This window comes from Strix aluco, chromosome 6 (assembly GCF_031877795.1).
Source record: "Strix aluco isolate bStrAlu1 chromosome 6, bStrAlu1.hap1, whole genome shotgun sequence".
NCBI classification, from domain to species: Eukaryota; Metazoa; Chordata; class Aves; order Strigiformes; family Strigidae; genus Strix; species Strix aluco.
The window spans coordinates 23,872,706-23,893,648 of NC_133936.1; the positions used below are offsets into that span (position 1 = coordinate 23,872,706).

Here is a 20,943-nt window from a genome sequence, read left to right on the forward strand (position 1 = left end):
CTGCTGCAGTCATGCTGAAATTCACACTGGTGCATGGTCCATGTCATACTTTTCTTAGCTTCATGCACGCTTTTATTTTTAAATGAAGTAATTCGGCTTCTATAATAGAATTCTGGCTTTTCAAACATACCTCTTGAACAGTAGGCAAGGTGAACAGCAGCTCTGTTGATCACAAGTCACAATGTGCTCGACAAGGGATTTTTATGTTTTGCTTGATTTATTCAGCCAAAGATTAGATGCATGTGACTTTCTTACTTACATTCCTAATAGTGTTGATATTTCTCATAACGTTTATAATCCTCATGATCTTTAGTAACCTGTTTTGCAGAACCTGGAAGCATAGGTTCGGTCTACTCTGCTGTGGTCTTTGGGGCAGATAGGCAGTGAAGAAATACAAAGGAGTTACCCCACTTTTTAATGGGTCTTTGTCTGCAAACTGATCTAATCCTTTGCAGTGCCTGCTCATAGCGTGTGCTGCTGTTGAACTGTGTGGTGAATGAGGACGTGCAGTGATGTACCTAACAGGAATCAAGATTTTTGTGTTTGAGCCTTGAAGACTAGTGACAGGATTCCTGACAAAAGTTCTTTGAGGTCTAGAGGGTTTTAAAAAAATCTGCTTTGAAATGCTTTGTTTACAGTGGAAAATAACTTATGCAAAATTAGGTGAAAATAACATACAAGATTTGGACAGGGGGGTATAGGCGCTGGGAAAAATGTGAGGTTGCCTGTCTCCTTTGAGATCATGTTGGAGTGACGCTTTTTTTTGAGAAGGGTGAACAATTCAATTTTTCATCTATTGATCTCAACAGGTGTTTGAGATGCCATTAAATGTTTGGGGCATCTTATGTCATCTTTCCACCTTATCTTCTGTTGGCTGCGCTGTTTATTGCCTGATGCCTCAGTAGGTCTTCCCTCTGGCTGAGGTGTCATCAGTGTCATGGTCACATCATGTAAAAGATATCATTTAGCTAGGGAAGGGATAGTCCAGCTACCCCAGAGAGAAAAACAGGGTCATAATTTTCTTGATTTAGCACCACTGCTGTCAGTAGTATGGAGATGGGTGAATTAAACCAAATTAAGTATTTAAATTCCATAAGCTTTTAGTTGTGTTCATAGTGTTGAAACAAAAGGTTTCTGATCGAATTTCTGTAAGTGAAATTCAATACATCATTTTTAACCCCCAAGCTTTGAATTAGAGAAATTTTTATTATTTCTACTTTTTAAGTTAGGAAATCAGTGCCTCTACTTTCTTAAATTTATGGTTCTTAATGTTAAAAAAAAAAAAATCATCTGTCTTTCCCTGGGGGATAACAGAACTGAGGAGAAAATGTATCTATTCCCTTGTTAGGAGTAGCTCAGAAACAGATGCTTTGCAAAAGAATTTCTCTTAAGAGATTGCAGTTAAATGCACTGTTGCCAAAATTAGAAAATGAAGTTATTAATGGCCTTTCTAAAAGCGTGGTTGTTTAGATTACAAACTCCTGTGATGACGGCTGTGTTTCTGAAAAAATCTTTGAAAAAGATGCCAGGCATATGTAGGGGGAAAAGAAGGAAACACTTTTAAACCAAAACCCCACCCACACTGTGGGTCCTGATGTTACATGTGTATTAGTCAAAAGTAAATATTCTACCTGAAGGTTTCACCATTCAGGGGGTTACCTTCATGAGGGCATTATGGATTGTGGGAGAATTTACTCCTATAGAAGTGGTGAAAACTTGGTGCTGTCACAATACAAATCTAATTTTCTGTTTTTAAAAAAGTGTTTTTTCTCATAATACATCAATTTCATTTTGTGTCTTATTACTTTAGTGGCATTGAATAAATGTTTTCTTAATAATAAGTAATGTATTGATCTCAACTTGATCCAGTTTTATATGTTTGATATGAATAAAAGTGAGTCTTGTTTTTAGTAAGAAAAGCATTCCAAGGGACAGCAGTGTGCTTTGTCCCACTACTGCTATAAGCATGCAGAAAAGCTGCTCTCTTGAGCAAAACTCTGTAGTTGAAGCCTTAAAGAGGGTGTGAGTTCCTCTTCAAGCCTTGTGGATCCAACTGTAGTCCCAGTGTTGCCCTTCATGACACTGTAATGTTGGGGATCTCTTCTCTCAAAGGTTTTGTACCAGGGTCAGGAAACACCTGGAGTCTGGTTCAGCATCCATCCATTGATCGTACCTGTGGTGTTGCACCTATCCACATGCTCTTATCTCATCCTCGTATTCTTCAGCTGAGCATGGTGTTTCTTGTTTCTTCCACAAACTTGCATACTGGTTGTTACTGGTTTCAGTTAGCCGCTTGAGAGGCAGCTGTGCTTTGTGTGTGTGTGTGACACTTCAAAGAAACGTAGACAATGTAAGAATCTTTTTGGCTGAAACCCCTTATTTTGCAAGTAAATATGTCTACTGGTGATTTTGTGATAATACTCATGGGCGACAACTGATACAGGAAAAAAATTTGCTTTGTTCAGTTTTTAAAATAAGAGCCTTCACACTTGGTTACCAGAACAGTGTCCAAGGAGGGCTCATTGGAGTGGCCTTTTTATAGGAAAAATCAGTCCTTTGTGGAAATGGCCTGTTCTTGATGAGAGATTTGTTGGAGAAAAACATTTTCAGCTTCAAAATGGAGTATCTGGCCAAAAGAGTAGAGAGGGTGAGTTGCATGTTTACACAGTACTTGGAATAGTTCAGTGAACACTTGCTTGGGCCAGGAGGGATCTTGCTTTGCTTCATGGCTTGGAGGTACTAAGATGCCCATAAATTCAGCTGAACAGTGGCACAGGACTGGCATAAAACCAGAAGACAGCACTTGTGTTCACTGTTTTGGGGGTTTGTGATCATTTTAGTAACAATACTTTTTCCACCCTTAGAACAATTTCTGCTAAGGCAAAAAATACCCCACTTGACTCACTAATAGAAGGATGTTTTTTGCAAAACTGCTAGACACCTACTTTTTTTTTTTTTTTCTTCTCAACACTCTTAGTGAACACAGCAACAATAATAGCAGTAATAACAATACATTTACTGGTTTGCAGGTCCAATAATTGCAGAACTATTACTGCTTCACAGCCCCCCTCCTTTATTTTTTTTAAGGGACAGTGCTTTGATATAGCTTTTCATTCATCTTCAGATGTTTGCACGTCAAACGTCTAGCAACATGGGGAAAACACTTCCTGATTCTGTTGCCTTCCTCTGTTTAAGGGATCTGTAGAGGGTATATTAAAAGTTATTTCTCTTCCCCTGCAGGTTGCTGGTTGGAGCTCCTCGGGAAAAGGCCTTTCCATCTCAACAAGCCAACAGAACAGGAGGGTTGTACAGCTGTGACATTGCATCTCCAAATACACGCTGCACACGTGTCATATTTGATGAGGAGAGTAAGTTCTTCAGTGCTTTTGTTTTGGATTGAAACAGTTGTCTGATTTTCCTTATTTGATGTGGGCCTTTCCAGAGGCAGTGTTACTGGACAGTAGCTTCTATGGATTTATACATAACTTCCTTTGCATCAGCGTAAGTTGTAGCTTCTTACTCTTCTGTAAATTGATGTGATATGAAGTAATAGGCTAGAAGTGTTTCATGAAATGGATGTTAGTGATAAAATGTACAGCACTGCCACCTGCAGACTGTCTCATGTATTGTATGAAGTGCCTGTCCTGACATGGACTTCAAAAGAAAAGAAAAAAAAAAGTAGTTAACTTAATGTTTGAAGCTGTACTATGATACCCTGCAGCTGACCCGAAGATGGAGAGTAAAGAAGACCAATGGATGGGTGTAACTGTCCAGAGTCAAGGGCCAGGAGGAAATGTGGTGGTAAGTCTAAAGGACTAACTTATAAAAACATTTTGGGTCTACAGTAAATGTTCTGAATGGTCTGAATTTTTATGCAGCTGTCTGAAAGCTAACTCTCCTCTGTTTACTCCTGTGATTTCTTGTAAGGACAGACTTAAATGTCTCCCTAGCAAAGTAAGGCACTCGAGATAGAAAAATAATATAAGCCTTTTACAAACTGAGTTAGCCTTTCTTTATAACCTTTGTAACAATCTAGGATGGACAGTTCAGGGTGTCCACTTAATTTTTTTTGTGATATACAGATTGTTTCTTTTGAATACCAGAAATAGGGAAAAATAGTGTGATAACGTTGTAAAAGTAGCAGGCTGTCATCAGCCTGTTTTCCAAGATGATCAGCCTCACTTTAACTTTCATCAGGGACTTTGACTGAGTTGCTCCTGTGAATTAATAAGGCCATTGCACTTCAGTAAGACTACTAGCTATTCCTTATTTAATATAATACAGAGAGAAAAAGCTTTCAGGAGTTACCAGAGAATGTTAATTTTTTAGCTCTTTCTCAGTTAAATAAACCTCTTCTGGTGCTGCAGGATACCAGCTACATCAGAAAATGGGTGTGCAGTGAAGCTTCCCCATCTAATTATATTCTTGTAGGTTAATGCAACTGCTTCCAAATTGAGGCAGGTGACTTCAGGGTGTGAATCTGGAGTTATTTAAGGATATAGAGGCAGTAATAACTTGCTTCAGTCTGCCTCAGAACTCAAAGGGGGGAAGGGCAGATGGAAGGAGTCCTGCTCATTGAATAATTAATCATCAGTTAATACTGTCTTGTCTTTTCTGAGAAGGAACTTTTCTTTGTAAGTGATAAGTGGGAAATGCACTTACTAAATGAGGTGTAGGCAGCCTGAAGGTCACTGTGCAGCAGGGCAGTGCTGCAGTGCTCTAAGTGTGGAGGAGCTGGGTGTTGGCTTAATATTTGAGCCTTGATAGGAACCATAGAAAAGGTATGTCAGCTGAGAAACTTGGCTTGCTTGTGCTCTTCACACACCTACTACATCTGGTTCTGCAAAACCCACTGCTGGCAAAGGGGTTTGATTGTTCCACCTCTTTTTACAATGGTTTGGTGGTTACATCACTTAACCCAGTGGCTATTCATCCTTTGTGTTAAATGTTTGAATAGAATTCTGTTCCCAGGTGAACAGTCTTCCCTCCCCTTCACTGGAGAAGCTTTCAGCCTCTGCTTTGTGGCACTTTCCTGGAAGGGGTGAGTTCTGAATAGTCTCAGGTAGATGTAGTTGAACCAGCTTCTCATGTCCTTCACAAGCATGTGAGTCATTTAACTCTGACAGCTGTGGGGAAACACAGCCAATTCTTTCTTTATGAGAGATAGGGTGGTTCTCTCACTTCTTGAGAGAGGGGGTTAGGTATGAGGGAAGGCTTTAGGGCTGAAAGCCCTAAATGCCACAGAGAAGCGGGATTTAACCATGTGGCCTTCCTTGACCATGAAGCTGGTTGCTCTGACTTGTATCCATAGAATGCCCAGCTTTTCCTGTTCGTTGCCCATAGGGAACAGTGGACTCTGCATTGCAACATGGATGTGTCTACAAGGTGACTGACTTACAGCATTGCTGGCATGAAGTATTGCTAAAGGAGACCAGCCTTCTTTGATGACTTGTGTACAGACATATAGAAAGCATCACTTACTATTTCTTCTATCTTGCAGACATGTGCACATCGCTATGAGAAAAGGCAGTATGTAAACACAGTGCAGGAAACCCGGGATATCATTGGAAGGTGCTATGTGCTGAGCCAGGATCTCACTATTAAGGATGATATGGATAACGGAGTATGGAGTTTTTGTGATGGTCGTTTAAGAGGCCATGAGAAGTTTGGTTCCTGTCAGCAAGGTGTTGCTGCTACTTTTACTAGAGACTATCATTATATTGTGTTTGGTGCCCCAGGCACTTACAATTGGAAAGGTACGACCTGGCTTCCTTCCTGCCTACCCTTCTCATTTCCTCTGAGATTGCTCACAAGGGTTGCATCCTAAATTTTTTTTTTTTTTTTTTTTGGAGGGGGGAGGGTATAATGGGGTTCTAATGATTTTTATCCTGTTTTCACGAACTGCTGTGCTCCTGTATCAAAAGTATTTACAGAAGTTCCTTTAAATATCTGTGAAGGAGTACTTATGAATGGATAATGAAACTTTGTACATATATACGGCAATTTTTTCCCTTATTAATCTTGATCTTACAGTGGGATTGAGTGCTTGCTTTGTAACTTCCATACTGGAAGAAATTACTAAATTATTTTAAAGTTATTTGACCGACCTTTTTTCCTGCATTTGAGCAGATGTTAGGTAGCTGCACTGAGATCTTTGTTTATCCTGCAGTATTCTCCACTTTATTATTTGTGAAGTCTGTGGAAAGTAGTACTTCCCAAATTAAATACTGGAGGATTGCAGGAAGATAACTGAACAGAGCAATAAATACTACATGTATTTGTATCTAAATCCATGGATATCCATGTAAAATTCCATGGATGATCTGTCTGACTAAGAGCCAAGTACTCTATATCATCTGGGAGATATTCCAAAACTTCAGGGAAAAATCCCATAGATTTTCTCTGTTAGTTTATACTGAGAAGCATTTAAATTGCCAGCTCTATCTCTTTCTCTTAAAGTGATTTCCCCGTCACACTTCATTATACCAACAGCTGTAAATACTTCCCTCTTTAGAACATCTGATCCTGCAACCATTACATTTTTTCCCCTCATACACCTGTGCCTGCTATATGAACCATGCAAAATCTTTTGAGTTAAGCTCTGGCACAAGGTGTACTTCAGTGAAAACTTAATCTTCCACATATCTGTCAACAAAATCTGACCAAGCTGAAATAGCATATTGAGTTCAGACACTGTTTTACTTTAATTGCAGAGAAGTGCTATGACAGTCATAAGAGTACTCTTTTGTATCATGGGAAAACATGTTTATGCTTGCCAAGATGTTAAATGTTCCTGTTGATAAAAGGGAAGCACACATTTTATTGAACAATAGCTCTTTTCCCCTTAAATAATGTTTTCTAAATATATCACCAGTGTTTGTCATAGCTGAACAGTAAATTTTTTTTTGTATTCCTGTGTATTTACCTCCCTTTTAAGAGAGGCTTTATGAGGTTGAGAACTGTGGGATGAGGGTGGTTCCTGACCAAGTTGGTCCAATGTTTTTGTTGAGAATTTTCTTAGTACATCACATTTTCCAGATCATTGCATGGCCTTTCTGTAGAGCAGCGTGAGATTCTGGCACCCACAGAGAACTTAGAAATTCATTGCCTTTTGAAAACACTTTCATCCAGTGCACTATTCTGTGTTTGTCCCATTTAAACAGCAGTCACTATCTCATTCATTGTAATTAATGTTAGTTGGGAACCATTTATCTGTTATTTTTCTCCCTTACCATGCATTTGCTTTTATTTTATCATTTCATTTCTTCAGGGGTGGTTCGTGCAGAGCAAAAGAATCAGACATTTTATGATCTGGGTATCTTTGATGATGGGCCTTACGAAGTTGGTGATGAGAGCCGCCAAGATAAGAATCTAGTTCCTGTTCCAGCTAACAGTTACTTAGGTAGGATTAAGTACATGTGGTAAATCTCTTTAGGTGCTGCTTAAACATTTGTGATCACAGCCTGATGCAATGATGCAAAAAGGGAGCAGAAAATCCTTCGTTTGTGGACCCTGTAACATGTTAACCGTTTTGGATAATTCACATCTCCTTCCACGTTTATGAACCAGTTTTAAGTGTAAGATGATAATCTGCTGAGGTACTTAGGAGAGCTGCTAATGTCATGAGAGATTTAAGAGCTGTGGTGAGGACCTACAGAAATCTCAGAGAGTGATTGTAATCATTCTAATGGTTCAGTGTATGGATCTGTGGTCCGTAGTCACAAGGTCTCTGCCATGTGGTGTCAGAAGCTTTATCAAAATTTGAGTTTCTGGATGTAGCTGCTAAGACTGGTTTCTCTCTCCTGGTAGGCGAGTGCAGCTTTTTTATTCTTCCAAGTTTTTAAAACTCCAGTGGCCTTTTTACACGTCTTTTATATTTTAAGCGTGTGTGTGTGTTGCAGGAGGTGAGTCTCTTGCACTTTGTACACACATGAAAGAAGAATTTGTCCTTAGGCCAGTGGATGTTACTGTACACTGGTGAGATATGCTGGTGCAGAGAAAAGGCTACACTGCATTTTTGGAAAGGCCTCAAGTGTAAAATGTAAAGAACCTTTCTGTTCTGATGCAGATTTCTGTGGTGTATTGATCCCCTGCTTTTGGCATATGCAACAAATGCAATTTTGGTAACCTGAAACTGGGATTTCTGTGAGAGTGGTGGAAAGCTGAACAGATGGGAAGGGCATTGCTAATATAAAAAGTAAAAGTGAGTCAAGAAAAGAGCCAGCTTAGAGCTACATATCTGTTAGAAGAAATAGAACATAAAATTCCATTAAATATCAGCAGTAATTACTGAGTTTAAAAAAAAATAAAAATCATAAGAGCTTATGTTAGAAAGACAAGCTGATAGCCTCTTCTGGTGAAATAAGAATTGGTAAGGTGAGGAGTGCTGTGGAGGTGTCTTTTGCTGTGAACAGAGTAATACTGACCTTTTTCAGTTTCATAACAAATGCATTTATCTCCTAAATGTAAATGCTGTCTTTCATTTGTCACAATCAAAACCACTTCCAGGCAAGCTTGCTCTTCACTGGCATTGCTGTTCCCTCTGTTTAGACAGTAAATAAACATGGTTATAGCTGCTTTGCTTAACTGTATTTTTTTCTCTTCAATCTTTCACTCGTGTTTACAGGTCTTCTATTTTTGACAGCTGTATCTGACACTCATCCAGATCAGTTTGTATACAAAACATTGCCTCCCGGCATACAGGTGGACAAATCGGTGGATGTAACGATGAATAGCTACTTAGGTTTGTGACCACTTGATGTGGCAGCATCTGGTCAGACATAATCTGCAGACCTCTGACATGATCCTCTCCCCTCCACCCCCCTCATCTCAAATACATTGCAAGTAAAAGCATGTAAAAACAGGGATTCAGATGAAGAGCAGCTGGCAAAATAACGTGGCTTCAGAGAAACACTGATTTGTCATGCATTTCTCCAAAACCCTCTCATCCCTCCCCGAGACGGGACTCCCTGAATTTTTCTGAAACTGTCTCATTGTGCATTGCTGTAATTGAGAATTTTCGTAGTAGTGGTGAAGTTTTTCAGAAGGGAGGTTTCCATCTGCTGGCTAGTATCTTTCTTTCTTGCAATGTGTGTAATTTTCTACTTCGACCTTTATTGGATATGTAGGTACATGCAGTATATTCTTTTAACTCAGTTTTTCATATATTTTAAAACGTGTTGACTTTTATAAAGAATATGTAAGACTAAATTCATTTGAACATGTCCTTTAGGGCTGCATTAAATTGCCAATTTCACCATTACTGTGTAAGGTGATTCTCAAATACTGTATACATCATGCATGTAAAATACCGTGCTTGTGCGGTACATTTTGCATGTCTGCAATAGAATGATACTGACTTGTACTTAGGAAGTTTTATAATAATTTTACCAGAGGTGAAATACTCGAGCTATATTCAAGTGGTAAGTGTAGTCATTTCTAAGCTAGTGTGTTTGAAAATGATCTTATATTTGGTGTCCGTGAAAAGTAGATCTGTGTGAGCAATGAAATATTTTGTGGGGAAAATACTTAAACGTAATGTACAGAGAAGCGTAGGCTCGTAAACGTGTACCCACCAGTCCAAACAGAAATGGAGAATTGCCAGTATATCAAACTCTGTTTTAGACAAAATCTCTGTTCAGTATACCACTTTAATATAGTAGGGGAATTTATTTTTCCCATTAACAATACAAGCTGTTAGTTAGTTTGTTTATATTTTATTTCTTTCTTTCTCTACTAAAGGTTTCTCTTTGGACTCTGGTAAAGGAATTGTCTCCCAAGATGAGATGACTTTTGTGTCTGGTGCCCCAAGAGCCAACCACAGCGGAGCAGTTGTTTTACTGAAAAAAGAGAAAAATCAGAGAGCACTTTCACTTGAGCACATGTTTGAAGGAGAAGGGCTGGCCTCTTCTTTTGGCTATGACGTTGCTGTTGTGGATCTCAACAATGATGGGTACGGCCTTGGGTAACTCCTGCTGCCTGTATCTTGAAGGATGCCAATCTGGCTTATTTCTGCTTTGGTTTTTCACCTAAGAAATACAAGGAATGCCAAATCCCATCTTTCATGTTTTGCTGGAGGAAATGGCGAGTATCTCAGAGAACCAGTCAGGACACAGACTCTTCTATAATTAGAAATGTAGAGTTTTATTTAAATTTAAACAATTAGTGTAAACAAAGAAAGAAGAAACAAATCTCATACCTGAAGAAGGTCCTTGTATGTAACAGGGGGAATCTAATCAGCTTGTAGTATCAGTGGAGCTGTTGTTGCTCAACTGGTTTAATGTACTTTTAGCCTTTGTTCAGCAGCTCTTTGGCTAGCTGGCCTTGAGGCCAGAGTCAGGTCAGTTATGTTTCACAGTTCTGTAAAAGCACTGGGTTTTTTTTCTTTAATTTTAAGATGGCAAGACATTGTTGTTGGAGCCCCGCAATATTTTGACAGAAGTGGAGATATTGGTGGTGCTGTGTACATCTACATTAACCGGCAAGGCAAATGGGAAGGGGTAAAACCTGTTCGCTTAAATGGAACCACGGACTCCATGTTTGGTCTTGCAGTTGAAAATGTTGGGGACGTTAATCAGGATGGATACCCAGGTGAGTGAAAAATGATGACAATAAAAATGTGACTTCTTTGCTAAATACCAGACTTGGAAAACCTTACCCTTACCGTGATTGCAAGCTGCAGAAGAAGAATGATTATTTTAGATGTTGCTACTTATTTTCAACAGATATTGCAGTAGGGGCTCCATATGATGGTTTCGGCAAAGTATACATTTATCATGGATCCAAGAATGGAATAAATACAAAACCAGCCCAGGTAATGAAATAATGTTTACTGTATGTAATTAGTCTTGCATAAAATTTAAAGGAATGACAGGGCTATCCATCTTCTCCTTTTCCCTTACTATCAGTGGGGTGGTGGGTATGCAGCAAAGTCACAGGACGCTTCAAAGATTGCACTACTGACCAGAAAGATTAGGAATTCTTGATTTTAATACACATTTTTCTTTCTGGGACAGTCCTTTGGCACCGATAATGTGTAGAGAGGGGAAGAAGGCATGTAGATGTGTAAGTTTTGGTTTTTTGAAAGAAATTTGGGGATTTGAAAAGAATTAGTTTCTTCATTTTCTCTTTCACTACTAATACTTCACTTTCTTAATAAAAAATGTTTATGCCTTTTTCTTTTTTTCTTGAGAGCCAATGTGTTCAGTTTGCAAGGTGAGAATAGAACTTGATTACACTTCCTAGAATACTGTTAAAATACTTTCTAGAATACCTTTTCAGTTTCAAGTGCCTATACTGCATAAATACTATAAAGATAAGCTAGGCAACAATTCTATGCAAACCAGTAATTTCTGGTACTCACTGCTATTGCAAAGTAACTTCTTGGAAGAAAAGCAGATCCTCTTGGCACTTCAGTGTCATTTACCTGAGCGCAGGGGTCCTATTTCCTTGTATCTCATCTCTCTCTTTGTTTTCTGGCCATAAAACAATGATGTTCACTTGTTACTTATTTCACTTTTATAGCTTTTAAATGTCTGAATTCCCTCAATCTGTTTGCTCTTTAGGTTCTTGATGGTGAAAAAACAGGCACCGATTTCTTTGGCTATTCTATTGCTGGAAACATGGACCTGGATAAAAATTCCTACCCTGATATTGCTGTTGGTTCCCTTTCAGATTCTGTATCTGTGTTCAGGTATTATATGCAGAACTGTAACTAATTACACCAAGGTTCTGGTTTTAGTTTTTTAAAAACAAACTGCTTAGAAGTAACAAAAAGCTGTTTGGCCTGGAGATTATTTTTCTGTCTAGAAGTTGGAAATTCTGGAGGGGAAAAGTTCCATAAATTGGTTTGTTACTTTATCTCCCTCTTCTTACTGAGAAGCTGCCTCACAATCAGTACAGAGTAAGAGGGTGAACTGGAGCACTGACGCGTGTAGCATATCTGTACCCTAGCTTTGCCTTGTGGTAGCTCACCTGGATGCCTCTGTCCTTTGATGGAATTGAGGGTGATAAGTAATTCTTTGGCTTTAAGAAAGAGAAAAACTGATACATTTGCTAGAGCTTTTGTCTGCTGCTGTTCTATAAATCTAATCCTGCTTTACTGAAGATAGAACAAAACCAAACCCCTCTTTTGTAGCTGAGGATCCAAAAGCAGTGAGGCATATGTGGCCTTGCTGAGCCTGCAGTGGGGTCCATGAAACAGCTGTGATGAAGCCCTGCAGATAGGATACTTTTGGACTTCTTTAGCACATGTCTTAAATAGGGATGAGGTCACGGTCTTTTGCAGACCTTGGCTTTTTTGCCAGTTTACTAGTGATTCAACTTAACAGTACATTAACGAGCAGGAAGAGGACTGTCTCCTCATCAGAGCTGTGAATGCTGCATCAAGTTCAGGTCTTCGGTGGTTGCTGTCAGGCCCCCAAAGGAGGAGGAACAGAAACTCCAAAAATGAGTTATCTTAGTTTTGGGGATGAAAACCACTCTACCTTTCAGGCAGAATGACCTTTCCTACAATCTTTTGATGATCCCATCTCTAAGGTGTATAGCATCTGTGTGCGTAATTGAAATGTTCTTAAATACACTGAAACAGCACCCTGCAAAAGCAACTCATATTGCCTGTGGAAGGGAAGTTGGTTAGATTATTAAGTCTGCTTACTCAAAAGGACCTTTAATAATTTGCTGATGAGGGCAGTACAAAAACTTTTACAAAGGTGAGAACAAAAACCCTTTATGGTGACAAACAGTGAAGGGGGTGGCCAGATTAAAAGAAATTTGCTAGAAAAGGAGGAGGTGGCTTACTGGCTGTTTTAAACAACCCTTGGATGCTTCGATGAGAGTGGGATTAGCTCATTCATTTGTTCATGTGAACGGTCTTTTCTTGTCCCTTCCAAAAAGGAAGAGAAAGGAAGAGTTGTCAGGCTGAATTATGGTTACAGCCTACATGCAGAGGAGTCAGGACATGAAAACATTGTTTCCCACAGCCACCCAGGCTCCACATTAAAGCTGTTGTGAACATTCATATGAATGAACTTCAGTAGCTACAGTTGTTCACAGGGGCTGAATTACCACTGGGGTGGGAACCATCACTTTGAATTTTCTGTTTTTCATATGTGCGTTGAATGACAACTACAACATCACATTAATGTGCCCTGTTTCCCTGTCAGGCATTTAATACAACTGTAGTTGGTTTTTGTGATTTGCTTTGCTTAGCTTTAAGTAGTTTTCTTTTATTTCTAAGCTTTGCTTAGTTTTGAGTAGTTTCCTTTTGTTTCTAACCATTATTAAAGCCAAACTCTCTGTTTTTGGGGGTATCTTTGTTGCAAATCAGTGCAGGCATGGAGGGCATCTGGGATTCACATGGATTGTTTTATTAATCAACAGAAACTTTTCCTTCTTTTTTTACCCCTTCTTTTCATTCCCCATTCTTCTCCCAAATGAAGATCTCGGCCTGTGATAAGCATTAAAAGAAGCATTACAGTACAGCCTGACAAAATTGATCTAAAGAAAAAGAACCCCGAGGACCCTAGTGAAATATGGTAATTTTGAAAAAAGTTATTATATCAGAAGCCTTGGTGTATTGAGTTTTCTGTTGTCAAAATTTGGTCAGTCTGTGGTGATGATAAAGTGAAAGGATATGTCAGTCATGTAGGTTAAACAAATGTATCTACATGTGATCATTTTGACTTCCTGAATTTGCTATGACTAGTGTGCTAAAGACAAGGTGTGGAGTATGTTCTGTTCATAATGTCTGTTTCTGAAAAGAATGACACTTTGACACTTAAGGCTTTTAACACTTACAAGTATCTTAACTTGAACAGCTTTCTCATGAGTAGAGATGTAAGAGCAAATGCCAGAAAATATTTTTTCTAATGGCTTACTAACCATTTTTTCTTGCTTTGTAATTCTGTTTAGTAAGCAGCAAATTACTGTTCTAGCATGAAAACCACAGTCATAAGACTGATGATATCACTCAGTGTACTGTTAAAACTTTTCAGTCTGTTGGACCATGTCTTATTAAAGTTAATATTAATTTCTTGGCACTTTTTACAGGATGGATGTAAAAGCATGTTTTCAATATACTGCAAACCCCAGTGATTTAAACCCAAGAATAAGTAAGTTTTGAAGATAAATATTTTTGATTTGTTTGTCACGTGGTTTGTTTTTTGTTTTTTCTTTAGAGTGTATCATGGAAGAATAGTGCTCAAATTATAGTGACTCATCTCAGACTGTGACTGTCAAATTTAAAATGTTATTCAATACTAAGGTCAATCAGTTATTGCACTGTCTGTATTTAGAGTAACACAGAATCATAAAATGCTAGGTTGGAAGGGACCTCAAGGATCATCTGGTCCAACCTTTCTTGGCAAAAGCACGATCTAGACAAGATGGCCCAGCACCCTGCCCAGCTGAATCTTAAAAGTGTCCAGTGTTGGGGAATCCACCACTTCTCTGGGGAGATTATTCGAGTGGCTGATTGTTCTCTCTGTGGAAAATTTTCCTCTTGAAATTTATTGTATTTAGAGTCATGCTGGTGTGTTAGGAAGTTCTGTGGATGACAAACTGAACTGAAGCTTTCTAGGTAATGTAACTGCCAGTGAGCAAATGGCTGCCATACAGACCAAAACCATTTTGCCTCTCCAGGTTACTGCTGCTTTAGAAAATAGTTATAAAAGTCCATTTTATATATCATTAGTAAGCATTATTTCTTATTGGAGACCTACCCTATAAAACGGTATTCATGAAAATGGTTTTGTGGAAATCAGTAACTGAAATAAAAAATTACTGTATTAATAGGAGATTGGAAGACTGTGCCATAAATATAGTTTAAAATGTAAAGCATTAGTTTCTCAAGTCTCCTGTTTTTTCTTATAACAGTGCTGCTGTTACTACACATCAGAAAACTGTGTAGGATTTTGAGAGGAAATGAGAAGAATTTTAAGCCCAAACCTCCTTTTCCTGTGTTGTTTTGAGTGTCTCAGTTACTTGTAAAATCCATAGGATGTGCCTGAATAGGGTCCTGGTCCTTCATCAGGTCAGGTGCTTCCAGCTCGCAGAGGCGGCTCACATGTGCCGCTGTGCATGCTCCAGAGGCCTGGCACGCTTGGTGCTGTTCCCATCCTTGCAACACTGAACAGGCTCAGTGAATACAGAGATGATTAAAAGATGCAGAGTCCAGATCTATCAAAACGTGCCTCGGCATACAACTAGAAAGCTGTAGTCACACTTTTGCTTTCAATGTTAAAATTAGCCAGGGTACCTTGACCTCAAAATCCTGCTGGCTGTAGGTGCTATTGGGGACAGAACAGAAATCGGGGACAGCTGAGTCAGAGCATTTACAGTTTTGTATCTCAGCCCTCTACTGGCTCCAGAGCAGCAATTACAGCTCTTCCAGCCAGCTCTGCATGCTGGTAAAGTAACGGGGTACTTTTGGAATAAAAGGATTTGGTTTAGAAGTTTCCTTTAGATACACGCATCTGGACCTCAACTGGAGAGGGTCAAAACTGACAGATGGAGAAAGTTTTGTAAATAACTGAAAATAGCTTGTGAAGCTCAGCACTGGCTGAAACCGTCTTCTAGAATAGTGCTGTAAGATCATCCCTGGAGAAATTAGAAGTTCGTTTAATAAGGCAAGGGTTCTTTTTTATCGTGACCTACTTTATTTCTTCATATAGAGATCAACTATACATTTGAAGCAGAAAACGAGAGGAGGCAGTTAGGCCTGCCATCTAGGGTGCGGTTTAAAGACCACCTGTCTGATCAGTTTACTGCAAGTACAACCCTAAGGGGACAGAACTCAAAAGAGTGTGTGACAACCAAGCTTGTACTGCAGGTAAGGCAGAGTATTTATTTTTATTTAATTTAGATCCATTTCAAACAAAAGCATGCTCTTTTTTTTTTTTCAGCCTCATGGTACTTTTGTATGTAACTTTAAAGTCACATGCAATATAAAGCTTTAAAACTAGAAAACCACCATAGTTAAGTAGTACCTTACTATTCCCTGCACACGTGCTGCTTCCTCCTGTTGCCTTTCTTACGAAGTATGAATAAAAGTTGTAGCCACTGCAACATGCTCTGGAGGTCCATAGAGCTGAACTAATTTAGAACAATAGGGAACAGATGCCAGAAATGGAGAGCTGTTTCTAGTAGAAGTAATAGTTACAGAATGTAACGGTGTGACCAGCTAGGAAAGAATTTTAACTTGTGGGTTTGATGAACGGACAGGACAAGCAAGCTTGGTATGTGCTCTCTGACTTGGCTGCTACACTGGCCCTTGAATGGTGGCATTCCTCTAGGAGCTGAAGAATTCTCTGTGGTTCAGCAGTAATGAGCCAGCCTCCAAGGTGGCTTTTGACCACAGCAAGTTAAAGAACTTCAACTTAGCAATAGGGAGAAAGTGCATTATTTTACTGTTGTACTGTGAATTTCATTTGCCTGAGTTACCATCTGTTGTTCCTAGGAATTAATGGTGAGAGAAATCATCAGATTGGGAAGCCAGGGGAAGGAAAAAAAGAAGACAGTAGGACTAGGCTCCTTGTGTTCTTGCACATTTTTAGAAAATGATGGGCGTCTATATGGTCTAATACTGTAAAATGCAGTAGAAAAGATTTTGCTTTACTGCTTGTTCTAAAATGTGTATCAAAAGCTAGTCTTTGTGTTGTTTCTTCTTCTCTGCACTGTACACTAACTATGGCATTTAAAATATTTTAACAGGAAAAAATTAAAGATAAGCTACGCCCCATTCCAATATCAGTCAGTGTTAAAATTGCTGGCCTGGAGTCTAACTCACCATCCACAAGAAAAGAGAAAGCGCTTCCGGATCTTATACCAATTCTAAATTCAAATGAATCCGAAACAAAGACCACAAAAGTAAGCCTTTCCATACCACATTTTCCCATAAATCTGCACTTCAATAAATGACTGAATTTTAAGGACTGTAGAAAACTAAATTATGACTGAAGGAAATAACTGGGGTGGCACTGGTCTTCTAGCAACTGGTTTATATTTTATATTTTGTTATGAACTTGTTACAAAATGTTACGAACTACGTCCTGTGTTTCTTTTGCAACAAAAGTGAAGATGGTATAGCTGCTAGTTTTTTTTTTCTCTCCCCAACAAGCTTAGGAGGAAATGTACTTTTGATTAAAAATGGAAATCCATCATCTCCTGCTGTGAACACTTGTCCCACATCACAAAATAATGTACAGTCTAATTCTTCCATGGCTAGGATGCTGTAACAGCATTTGAGCTCTGCAGCAGTGATGTAAAAGAGAGGGAATATCTTGGGTAAAGATCTCATTTCCTCAACATCTGTTGAAGAATCAGACTTAAGGATGTTTTTCCTCATTAGAAGTGTACCTCTCACTTAAAACTATCTATCTCTGCCTCATAGTCACCTTTAGAGTTATGCAGTGCACATCAGAAATCTTGTTTTAAGTTAGCATCATGTGGCATGCAGTAAAAGTGCTTTGGTTTTATTTAGGTGGAGTTTTTAAAAGAAGGATGTGGAGAAGACAACGAATGTCACAGCAATCTGAAACTTCAGTACCGGTTTTGCACTAGAGAAGGAAATGAAGACAGATTTACTTATTTACCAATGTAAGCCTTGATTAATACATTGCTAAAATTCAAAGTAACAAGTGCTTAAAAGAACTTTTAGGAGAGGATTTTGGCAGATAGAGCAGCTTCTATCTTCTGTTAAGTCTGGCAAACACAGGCCTGTGTAGTAGTGCTGATCTGTCAGGGTGAGGAAGGTGGGGGAGTGGGGATGAGCTTTAGAAGAAGAGCTGGTCAGATGGATACAAAGTGGCCACAACGGTGCTGGTGTGGGCTAAAAGTTAGAAAAAAGTTTCTAACCCCTGGAGAAATGAGATTCTAAAGCAGCTTGTCAGTAGTTTTTTTGGGGTGATACTGTTAACTATTTTTGAGATGAAATTTTGTTATGAGTATGACATGATATACTGTAGTCTAGTAGCCCGGGAGGGCCAGTGAAATCAGGAAAGAGGTGTAAAACAAACAAAAGGATCATGTTTACTTACTGTCAACAGTCAGTTACCTTTAGCAGTGAGTGCCTGACTCAGAAGCCAAAACCATGTCTGCTTTACAAGAAAAAAGTCAGTAAATCTACTCAAGAGAAAGTTCATCACTATTAAACATGAGCCAGATGCAAGTGCTGGTTCAGAAACACTATAAATGCTTGATTACTTGAGGGGTGGATCAGTCTGTTCTATCCTGTTAACTGCTGGCCACTTTCAGAGATGAAATACTGCTCTGCAAAAAAACCTAGGACCAGTCATGTGTTTATGGTCTTACAGTAATTCTTCCCTAATAGAGGGAATTATATTTGGGTAAACCCTAGTAAGCAAACTTCCATACACATTTGTTTTCCTAATGCACACAACCCTGTATACTCTGTTTGTGTAGTGAAAATGGCATGCCAGTGCTTGTTCTGAAAGACCAGAAAGATATTGCCCTGGAAATAACAGTGACAAACAGTCCATCTGATGCAAAAAATCCACAAAAAGATGGTGAAGATGCATATGAAGCTAAACTTATTGCAACTTTTCCAGACAGTCTGACATATTCTGCATTCAGGGAGATGAGGGGTTATCCTGTAAGTATTTTTAAGAGAAAAGATACTGAAATTTTTAAATATTTTCAGCATATTTTTACTTTTAAATGCATTCTGTTTAATCAGGAAAAACAGCTAACATGTGGTGCTAACCAGAATGGTTCTCAAGCAGAATGTGAACTTGGAAATCCTTTCAAAAGAAATTCCAATGTAAGTTGCATCTACTTTACTCAAGTTATAAAATCTGATTCTTGACTGCAGTCATCCAAAGTTTGTGTGTGTCATAACTGGAAATTTGATTGGGATCTGTCTTTTTAACTCTAGAACTTGATGGTGTATTTCTGTAATACTGTGTATGTTAATATAGTTTATAAAATGTTTACATATTTAATGAATGTTCTTTCTTGTCTAGGTAACCTTTTATCTGATCTTAAGTACCACTAAAGTGAATGTTGATACGACAGACTTGGACATTAATCTGAAGTTAGAAACGTAAGTTTTCTTTGAGTGTATGTTTTTATATACAGTTGTGAACACTTTGAATTAATTTGTTTAATTCACAAAAGCAATTTTGTAGTAAAGTGAAGACCGCTAAATTTGTACAAAAACCAGCATTGTTTTCTTTTCATTGTAGAACAAGCACTCAAGTTAATTCGACTCCAATTACAGCCAGTGCTAAAGTGGTTCTTGAATTGCTTTTATCACTCACTGGGTAAGTGTTGATAGCACAACAAATGGGGGGGGGGGCTGGGGACAACAGTTTTGCTGCAGACTTCATTAAAATATGATTATTCTGCTTCCCCACCCCCACCTGAACAGAGTTGCTAAGCCTTCTCAGGTATATTTTGGAGGTAACATCGTTGGTGAGAGTGCTATGAAATCTGAAGATAATATTGGAAACCTCATAGAGTATGAATTCAGAGTGAGTAATTTTGATTAATGACAAAAGCTGCTTTTGATCAAATGAACAGCTTCTCTCTTTATGCCTATGAATACTTGGAAAAGTTGCTGGATTTAAAATTGGCATTTCTTGTTCCAAAATCCTTTTTACTGATCAGAACATGCAGTCTGACTGCAGACTAGAGCTTCTTTAGGCCTTGATTGTATTTTGAGGAAGCGGCCTAAGACTGGCTGTGCACTTTTTATTTCAGAGCAGTTGGTGCATTCAGTTGTACAGCATAAAACCCTATGGAGGCAGGGAACAAACTTAAACCCAGAACCCTAACTGTGGCAGGCCCAGGTGTTAGCTGGTGCACCCAGACAGCGGGTATGTGTACTTTGTGCATGCAGGATTGAGCAGGCACAAGAAAACACTGCAGGAGCTACTATGAACGTGTAAGTCTATTTCCCTCTATTGGTCTTCTGCCTAATTGACAAATCAAGGAGAAGGCTGAGAGAGGCGATTTTGGTTCTGTAAAAACTCTGTTTATCAGCAAGAGAATTGCTTTTTGTACACCGTTAATGCAAGCCCCGCTGTCTTGGTACATAATAGTTTATCAGGATTAAAGTCGACCTGTGTTAATTCTTTACTTCCTCCTGTACCTGCATGCATGTATTAAAGTAGAAGCAGTTAGCATATCTGGTTTGGAACTTGCTATCATGAAGAGTAACACTAAGAAAGCAAAAAATAGGTTGGGAAACAACTTCCAGACCTGGGAGAGTAAGAGCTGGTTATCTTTGCATGTCAGAGTTTCTCATAACCTTGCAATTTGCCACAGTTATGTAACTGAATGATTTGTTAACTCTAAACTGGAGTTGTTTCACATGAAGATAGATTTCTACAAATCAACAGCTTCAAGTTCATGTTAGAGAATTTTCATACTTGTATGTTTTAAACTCTGTATTTACTTGCTATCCAAGTGTGCCAGTTTTAGTATATGCTTTGTCTTTATACCGTTTTGAGTGTCTTTCATCTGCTTTTAAATTTCCTGCTAGCTGCACACTTAAAACTTGCCCAGGTCAGTAACACATTTGATCAAGAAGAAAATCCCTTTAAAAAGCATTTCACAGTTTAAAGAATGTTTGTTTTAACAGGTAACTAACTTGGGAAGACCACTGAAAACATTTGGTACCGCTTCCCTGGACATCCAGTGGCCAAAAGAAATCAGTAATGGCAAATGGCTGCTTTATTTGATGAAAATAGATTCCAAAGGCTTGGAAAAAGTCTCCTGTCAACCTGAGAATGAAATCAATAGTTTGCATGTTGCGGTACGTTACCCTGCCTTCTGTTCGTGAATTGGTACAACATGAAAGCACCGCAGCATGTGATAGTAGGGCATAAGAGCTTGCCCCCAGGATTTTTTTTATCTTAAGCAGCTCACAGGCACAATACATGAACTATCCAAGGGTTAAGCTTATTAGGAGACTTCATAATA

General features: G+C 38.8%; 1 protein-coding gene across 4 annotated transcripts in view; it reads left to right on the plus strand.

Moving 5' to 3' along the window:
- Positions 1-20,943, plus strand: part of ITGA6 (integrin subunit alpha 6) — a 47,019-nt gene that overhangs the window by 19,222 nt on the left and 6,854 nt on the right. For 3 of the 4 annotated variants that reach the window (XM_074829116.1, XM_074829115.1, XM_074829117.1), the window contains exons 2-20: positions 3,241-3,368; positions 3,722-3,801; positions 5,501-5,756; positions 7,271-7,402; positions 9,742-9,952; positions 10,397-10,590; positions 10,725-10,813; positions 11,565-11,692; positions 13,440-13,535; positions 14,050-14,111; positions 15,672-15,829; positions 16,711-16,866; positions 17,480-17,595; positions 18,421-18,610; positions 18,695-18,778; positions 18,981-19,060; positions 19,203-19,280; positions 19,388-19,490; positions 20,603-20,776. In XM_074829116.1, coding sequence (XP_074685217.1) covers positions 3,733-3,801; positions 5,501-5,756; positions 7,271-7,402; positions 9,742-9,952; positions 10,397-10,590; positions 10,725-10,813; positions 11,565-11,692; positions 13,440-13,535; positions 14,050-14,111; positions 15,672-15,829; positions 16,711-16,866; positions 17,480-17,595; positions 18,421-18,610; positions 18,695-18,778; positions 18,981-19,060; positions 19,203-19,280; positions 19,388-19,490; positions 20,603-20,776 — 2,376 coding nt within the window. In that variant the 5' untranslated portion in view covers positions 3,241-3,368; positions 3,722-3,732. Of the gene's footprint in view, positions 1-3,240; positions 3,369-3,721; positions 3,802-5,500; positions 5,757-7,270; positions 7,403-8,626; positions 8,744-9,741; positions 9,953-10,396; positions 10,591-10,724; positions 10,814-11,564; positions 11,693-13,439; positions 13,536-14,049; positions 14,112-15,671; positions 15,830-16,710; positions 16,867-17,479; positions 17,596-18,420; positions 18,611-18,694; positions 18,779-18,980; positions 19,061-19,202; positions 19,281-19,387; positions 19,491-20,602; positions 20,777-20,943 lie in introns of all 4 variants that reach the window. The other variant, XM_074829118.1, reaches the window with a different exon arrangement.